Source organism: Xenopus tropicalis, chromosome 9, assembly GCF_000004195.4.
Source record: "Xenopus tropicalis strain Nigerian chromosome 9, UCB_Xtro_10.0, whole genome shotgun sequence".
In the NCBI taxonomy this organism is placed as follows: domain Eukaryota; kingdom Metazoa; phylum Chordata; class Amphibia; order Anura; family Pipidae; genus Xenopus; species Xenopus tropicalis.
Window position 1 is genome coordinate 60,934,598 of NC_030685.2, and position 7,900 is coordinate 60,942,497.

Consider the following 7,900-nt stretch of genomic DNA (forward strand, 5'->3'; position numbering starts at 1 on the left):
TAGGACTGACATAAAGCTGCTTTGCTGCTGAGGCACTTGATGTGCACTGTAAATGTTTTCAATAAGAAGGATGGGGGATGGATCAAATGCAGGGGGGTCTTGCCAAATTTTGCACTGGGATAGGGGTTTAGTTTTGTGCCTGAACACTAGGGCTGATCCTGGCTGTGGATAAAAGCAGGACACGTATCAATCCCCACACTTTGATCAGCCTTCCCCTGTACCTGCACCCAGACCCACTGCACACAGAATAGATTTCGGCTCTGTAACGGGTGAGTATGAATTTTGGTGTTGAAATCTGTAGGCACACAAGTCATTTGAATGGAGCGTTGGGGTTGATTCTCAAGGTGGCCATACATGTTAAGATCCACTCACTTGGCGAATCAGTCTTTAGCCTGCATTTATCCACAACCTGAGAATCAGCCTGGTGTAGCCGTAGCCTGATACCAGGTAGTAATACATAGCTTTGTGAGAGGAATAATTACCTTTTTAACCAAAAGCAATTTATTAACCAACATACAGGATAACTAGCTCTATACATATTCCAAGTATCAAAAGAAAATAAACCAGCTAAACACACAGTTTGCAAAAAAAAAAAAAAAAAACTTCTATAAAGGAAACTTTATTATTCTTATGAGATAATTCCCTTGCAATAAAAATACCTGTTTCCAAGACATAAATGAAAGGAAAGCCACAGTACTGCACACTAGTGTTTCCCAAGATGGGTTGTACTACAGTATTCCACAGTGCTAGTGAAAATGGTATGTGGGTTCTGATGAACATCCCAGCACTGTGTTAGAGTTCATGTTTCAGCAAAAGGAAATATTCCACTAATGTAATATGGAAATGGTATAAATCCTACTGAGACTTGGATTTACGTTGTTTCTTGGAATTCCTTTTGAAGCAACGTCGAAAGACAAAAGTGCAGCACTTAAGGCTGATGAACAGTGCGGTGAGCAGTACAGCCAGTAGGAAGCCAATAACATCCAGAGAGTAATACTGAAACCAATTTAAATCATGAGCGGCCGGGCGCAGGTGGGGGGCACCTTTGTGTCTCATAACAAACTCCACCCAGTGCACAGCAAGGTCCAGGGGATGGATTGGTCTGTCCAGGTGCAGAGAAGACATGCGCTGAATGTTCTCCTTGTAGCTAAATAGCAAAATAGACAAGTATTAGGCACCTCAATGAGAACAAATCGTAGAGTTAACCTAGAAGTCACAAGCCATTGTGTCACTTAATTATGATAGTGTGGTAGAACTGTTGTGGTCCTTGCTTTTTTAGGTTCTACTTTTGCATGGAAAATGCTCTTCCTTAGACACTGGAGCTGCCAGATAGGAAATGTTTGGAAATGGCTATGCATTCTCTTTAGCCAATTTTTTACACAAAATAAAAAGTGCTAGGGAACACTGTGGTCAGCCTGCCTGAGATAATGGCAACTTAAGCAAGACTTTAACTGCAAACTGACTCAGTACCACCTTCACAAAAGTTAGAGAAAAAGTGAAAGAAAGATGATAGCACATAATAATACATTCCATCTGGCAAACACAAAGATGAAATAACTGCATTGTGGCCCTGTTGCTGCACATATGAAATCTATGTCCAAACATTGTTTCTTTTGTAGTTTATGTCTGGGAGTGTTTTATTCCTCTACAAGAAACGTTAATGAGGCTGCACTTACACTGGATTGTTTATAACAGCCCTCACTGCATTGCTGAGGTCCTCAGGGGTCATGTGCAGCACATTGAGAGTCAATCCTGCTCCCCGAGACTCAATACGCTTTGCATTATCCATCTGGTCCCCAAACAATGGCATCATGACCATGGGGACCGCATTACAGATTCCCTCATAAATGCCATGTGATCCAGCGTGAGTGATGAAGGCACGAGCTTTGGGATGGGCTAGTCAAACAAAATAAAAATACAAACATCAGGATATCCAGAATTGCTTCACTCCAGGTTCCATACTGTACATTTCTATTTACTAAAATACTTAAAGAACAAGAAATGTCATATATAAATGATAGGGTCCCTGCCTCCTCTCCCAAGCAGGGTTGCCACCTTTTCTGTAAAAAACATACCGGCCTTGTTATATTTTTATCTTCCCTATAAATAACATGGTATCAAGCATCATTTCATACTACTTCATCCACACTACAAAATACATCCTTGGTCCCCTGTACATGATAATAAATGGCATTGGGCATTTTCAGGGCCAATTGGCTCTCTGTCCCTAACTCTCTGGCAGTCACAACCATCTGTGCATTCTCCTGGTTAGCCATTGGCCTATGGACAGGAAGTCAAGTGCCTGGGCCTGGCTGCCTATAACTCTGCTGTACTACACTAGCTTCTATTATCAGGGAGAGGGCCTCTGTAGGGGTCCTGTGTTGTATATATTACTTTCTGTGGCCTTTTAAATCCGTAAAGGACTGCAAATACACTTCAAGTACAATACTATAGGGCCTGGCCACATTTAGGGTCTCAATCAGTTCTGACAAAAGGCAGAAATATATGCATTCATTTGTCTCCACCACTCCAACACTATGCTTTTAGACCTTTATTATGTACTTCTTCCATTGATGTTAATACTTGAAAAGCTGTAGTGTGAAGGCAGAAAGTGCGCCTATAAACCAGTCTTTGGCTTATTCGCAAAACTGGGCAAATTTGTCTAAGCTAAGTAACCTATAGAAATCAATTAGCTTTAAACAGTCTACTGCAGGTAGAATAATGAAAGCATGCCTTGGGTTACTATGGATTACTCCTTGTAAATATGGCCACTGATAATAAATGAGTCTCAGGTTACTAGAATAGCACGTTCCATGGCTTGTGATACACAGTGCATACAGTCAGGGTAGGATTAAGACGTGAGGTACATACCAAGCAGATCATTCTGTGGCAGCCACTTCACTAGATGGGTATTCTCTCCCAGATTTGGAGGTGCTTTCCCTGTGTACCTCCAGAAAACCTATATAAAGTGACATGAAATTTATCACAGAAATGAATATTTTGGTCATTATTCCTCCTTCACAATAAATAATATATCTTACCCAGTAAACAGTGCATGTGCGGAGTACGGCATGCAGTTTTATTGTTAAAGGACAAGGAAAACTGGATTCACTAATATTTTAAGTTTTTTCCCTGGACCAGTGCTACTTTTTTTGACCTGAAGATGAGACGTCTGAGTGCAGACTTTCTTTAATGCATGAATATACAAACTATCACAGTATCAATGCCAATACATTTTCCTTTTGGAATGTTTGCGGACAATGCAAAAACCTGACCTACACTGTGTAGTGCAGTAAGTCACACCATGCAATATGATCGAAATATTATTGGATTCAATTTTCTTACCTTCTGAGGAATGGATTTCAGAGCTTCTGCTATATCCATGGCTTTATTCATGGGAATTTCAGACACCATGGATCCCAAGGAAAACACCACAAATCCATGTTCCCCAGAGCTGTTAACCAGCTTCTCAAACTCCTGTGGAAGACAAAGACAGGCACAGTGAACATTAGTGGGCCCATTTATCAACATTCTTATTTTCATGGTTTTTGAGGTTGTTCAAACCAGGAATAAACGTATTTTCTATAAAACTACAAATGTCTATTCATTTATTAAAACAGCCATTAAAAAAGGACAAATGAGAAAAAACGTGAAAAACACACATTTTTCATTGTCGCACAAATAAAAGTGTCAAAAAACCCATGCAAAGAAAGATCAGCCAATTGAAAAATGACAACTGCCACTGACTTCTACATGAACTCGAAAGCTTGTAGATGGCGTATTTTTTCTTCCAGGTTTGTCGCAGTATTGACAAATAATAAATGGCAAAAAATTGTCGAGTTTTTTTGGTGAAAAAAAATCACATTTTGCTTGCCCCAAAAAATGCGAACGTTAGTCATTGTCCCCTAGAAGTCACAGTTTGCCAGAAATAGTCTGAATGTTAGCGACATGGCGTGCATACTGGGGTAGGTGTGCTAACATTGGATAAGAATTCTTAACTTTTTTTTTCTCCTGGAGAAAAAAATCACTTCCCTTTCACAATACTTTTACTGAAGATTTACTAACATTGTGGCAAAACATTTAAAAGTACCTGTATTTATTCCCTGGTAAAAAAATACACTATTTTTTAATCATTATCTCTGCTGTTTTTTTATAGAGCAAAAAAAGTAGATAGTAATTATAAGAGATTTCACCCATGTAAAAACGTTTCTCCTAAGGTTTCAGATCAATAAACATTTCCCACTCGGGTTAAAACCTTCCAGAGCTGCAACCTGGCCGGTAATTTACCTGCCTAGCTAATAAACCACCTGCCAAGGCCGGTGCTGGTATTACAAATTTACCGGCAAATAATGCCCTTTACCCCTGGCCACCCCGTTCAAGAGGTACTAACACCAGAAATTGAACTTTTTTTTACATCTATCATAACATTGTCTTTGCATTCTATTTATATGTTTGCCTTGAAAGTATTTGCCTGATGCTTTTACATTACCTAGAATCAACCTAAAATTACCTTTCTCTTCCTTCCTTATTCCCTGGCCCTCTCTGAGACATCCATTAGCTATGCCCCTTCATCATCATCATCATCACCCCCCCCCCCATTTCTACATCACAGACTGCCCCTGTTGTCGCCACCCCCCCTGCAAATGTACAAAAAATGTACAAAAATTCACTGTATAGAAAAATGTGTGTGTGATATATATAAGTGTGTGAGTGTATGTATGACATATATCACAAGGCTATAATTTAATAGTAAGACAAATAGCATTGACGTAATGGTAAGTGTCATGCAGGTCACTAATTGCATGAATTAAGTACCCACCTGGTTTAGGTGCTGCTCACCTACACAATTAATACCCCCAACAAATACCATGTTTGGCATTAGTGGTCGAGGGTAATCAAAAACGAAGTCAGTTTTCATCAGCCAAACGGACGTCTGACTGTAAAGCTGCAGAATGGTCATTTCCCTGTGCAGGAACTCTGAGGCTAGTTGGGCATAGGGGGAATAGAGAAGATTACAGAGAAAGGTATCCACTGGCCACAGCAGAGCGTTCTTTAGCCTTTGTGGAAAGCTCATGTGGTCAGTATTCCCAGTGAAATGCCTGGGCACATAAGAAAGGGGACTTGGACACTGTGTGGCCAGACGGTCAATGCCACATGGAAGACCATAAAGTAAATACACAGAAGGCAGATGGAGATACTCAGCCACAATCATGCCACAAGGAAAAAAAGGATCTATTAAAGCAGCATCAAATGCAGATTCCTGGAGTTCTTGCATAATCTCCTTACTGTGCAGAAGGTGCTGGCACGCAGAGAACACTATTCCTGTGACATTGGTTATCCTTTGGTACATATTTGTTATTTTGTCCAGAAGTGGTCTCTTAGTAAACACATCATTGGCAGATTTCACCATTTGTTCTTTCAGAAGCTCCTTACTGTATGGCACCGGGTATGTCCTTAGGATGTAGTTCTCTGAAGGATGTATATGAATGTTGCTGTGAGGGGCCAGTACCACAACCTGATTGCCCCTCTGCCCCAAGCTCTCTACAAGTATCCTCATGCTCAGCCAGTGGCTGCCATCCAAGGGTATTGCCAACAACTTCTCAGCTTCAATGAGTTGGACACGACCCAAGAAAAGAAGCGCAAAGACCCTGTATACTGAATACTCCAGAGTGCACAGTAGTCTCATGGTTTCAGAGCAGCCTTCCCTTGGGAAAGCCAGCCTTGCTATAAAAACCTGGTATGTCTATAAGTGATGTTGTTCCAAGGTACTGATCATACTATTAATGATTACAGATCTTCATGGGTAACCAAGGGGTTATTTCATTGAGGTTTATCTCACCTGGCTAATGTTTGCGCATGTAGATGAGACTAACTGCTCCTGTAGCAAACATACAGCTGAACTACAATTCAGGAATTGTAGTTCAAGAAACTCTTTGATACTGAGATACTTGGGTGTGACTTGGAATGTAAGCTTCCTAGACAACTTTTTTTTACTAAGCCTACATTACCCACATACTATGTGTAAGATATATATATATATGGCATAGATCAAAGTGCAAACCAGAATGGTAAAGTCTATAGCACTGGAACCCTGATACATTTCTCCCAAATAATCTACTCTAGTAAATACTAAACTGTGACTAATTTATTCCTAGGTACAGTTTTACTGAGCCTTTCAACTATTTATTTTCAGAGCACTCATTTATGACCTATGCCCCAATCTGCAAAGGACACTGGGGGAAGGGGGGGCAAAATGTTAGGTTTTTCCCCAGGCTGGTGTTCCTGTTAGAAGAGAACCGTACCAGTCTGCAGAAACAACTGCCTGAGGTAATGTAATGAGGAACATTTATTATTTCAGGTTTCGTTCTTCTTTAAGAGAGAGTTGGATGATTTCTTGAAAAAGCATAATATCCAAGGCTGTGATACTAAAATTTACAATTAATATTGATGTTAGTATATATGGTTTATGTATGTGAGTGTATAGATAGGTCAGTGTGGGTCTGTATGTGAGTGTATAGATAGGTCAGTATGGGTCTGTATGTGAGTGTATAGATAGGTCAGTATGGGTCTGTATGTGAGTGGATAGATAGGTCAGTATGGGTCTGTATGTGAGTGGATAGATAGGTCAGTGTGGGTCTGTATGTGAGTGTATAGATAGGTCTGTATGTGAGTGTATAGATAGGTCAGTATGGGTCTGTATGTGAGTGGATAGATAGGTCAGTATGGGTCTGTATGTGAGTGTATAGATAGGTCAGTATGGGTCTGTATGTGAGTGGATAGATAGGTCAGTATGGGTCTGTATGTGAGTGTATAGATAGGTCAGTATGGGTCTGTATGTGAGTGGATAGATAGGTCAGTATGGGTTTATGTATGTGAGTGTATAGATAGGTCAGTGTGGGTCTGTATGTGAGTGTATAGATAGGTCAGTGTGGGTCTGTATGTGTGCTGGGTTTACTTGGAAGGGTTGAACTTGAACTTTGGTCTTTTTTTAACCCAACCTAACTCTGTAACTAAGCATTTTTTATTGTGGGTGCACTTAAACAACAGAGAAAATATATTTCAGGAACAATAACTGAATCCTGGAAAATAAATTCCAGCTGTACAATAGCATGGTAAATATCATGCAAATCCTTAAGCCTAGGGGCAGATTTATCAAAATGTGAATTTAGAGCTCAATACATAAAAACTCACCCATGTTGTATTCATTCCTATGGGGTTTTTAGAAGCGAATTTATCAATGGGTGAGAGTTAGAACTCACCATTTGATAAATACACCTCTAAAAAACCCCTAGGAATGAATACAACGTGGGTGAGTTTTTATGTATTGAGCTCTAAACTCACATTTTGATAAATCTGCCCCGTAGTGTATGTTTTTCTCTGCTGTCCGATAGAATGGACCTATCATTAATTCATAATGACAGATCATTCTTGGTTCTATATATTTTACTGCAGAAAACGCAGGGGGCCCAGTTACAGGCCAAACCAGTCATGAAGCACTCAGAATACATTGTTACTCACATGGGGTAATTTCTCCTTCTCCTTGCAAGTATCTCCTCCTATAAAAATCATATTTGGCATCACAGGCTTAGCAGATTCCACCACAAAATCATATCTGAAGAGCCATAATTCGGCCTGACTAAAAACCTGTAGAATGTTTATGTGCTTGTGCAGAAATTGGGAAGCCAGCCTTGTGTACTCTGCCTTTATTTCCTGGCAAGCAATGTATTCCAATGACTCAGCTAGAAGGCTTTTCATTCGCTGGGTAAAGTCCATCTGACCATAATGCTGGTAGGGAGATTTTGGGCACTGAGTGGCTGTGTACTCCCATCCACATGAGAATCCTGGCATTACATAAATGGATTTAAGGGACAGGTGCTCTGCAAGAACCGGGCCACAGGGG

At 40.3% G+C, this 7,900-nt stretch overlaps 1 protein-coding gene across 1 annotated transcript; it reads right to left on the bottom strand.

The window, feature by feature from the left end:
• Nucleotides 1-478: 478 nt before the first annotated feature.
• On the bottom strand, nt 479-5,895 carry ugt1a1 (UDP glucuronosyltransferase 1 family, polypeptide A1). Its single transcript, XM_004917887.4, has 5 exons — nt 4,820-5,895; nt 3,346-3,477; nt 2,872-2,959; nt 1,677-1,896; nt 479-1,147 (listed from the first exon to the last, which is right to left on the bottom strand). Exons 1-5 carry the CDS (start codon nt 5,684-5,686, stop codon nt 856-858), a joined length of 1,599 nt encoding a protein of 532 aa, XP_004917944.1. The 5' UTR covers nt 5,687-5,895; the 3' UTR covers nt 479-855.
• Nucleotides 5,896-7,900: the final 2,005 nt, after the last annotated feature.

What these genes read in the sequence shown, in the direction of transcription:
- ugt1a1 (XM_004917887.4), bottom strand. Translation starts at nt 5,686, where the DNA reads ATGAGACTACTGTGCACTCTGGAGTATTCAGTATACAGGGTCTTTGCG. An exon ending in GTGAGCAGCACCTAAACCAG is followed by an intron (nt 3,478 to 4,819) that starts GTGGGTACTTAA and finishes TGTCTTCCACAG; the next exon opens with GAGTTTGAGAAGCTGGTTAA. An exon ending in GCTGTTATAAACAATCCAGT is followed by an intron (nt 1,148 to 1,676) that starts GTAAGTGCAGCC and finishes TTTGCTATTTAG; the next exon opens with CTACAAGGAGAACATTCAGC.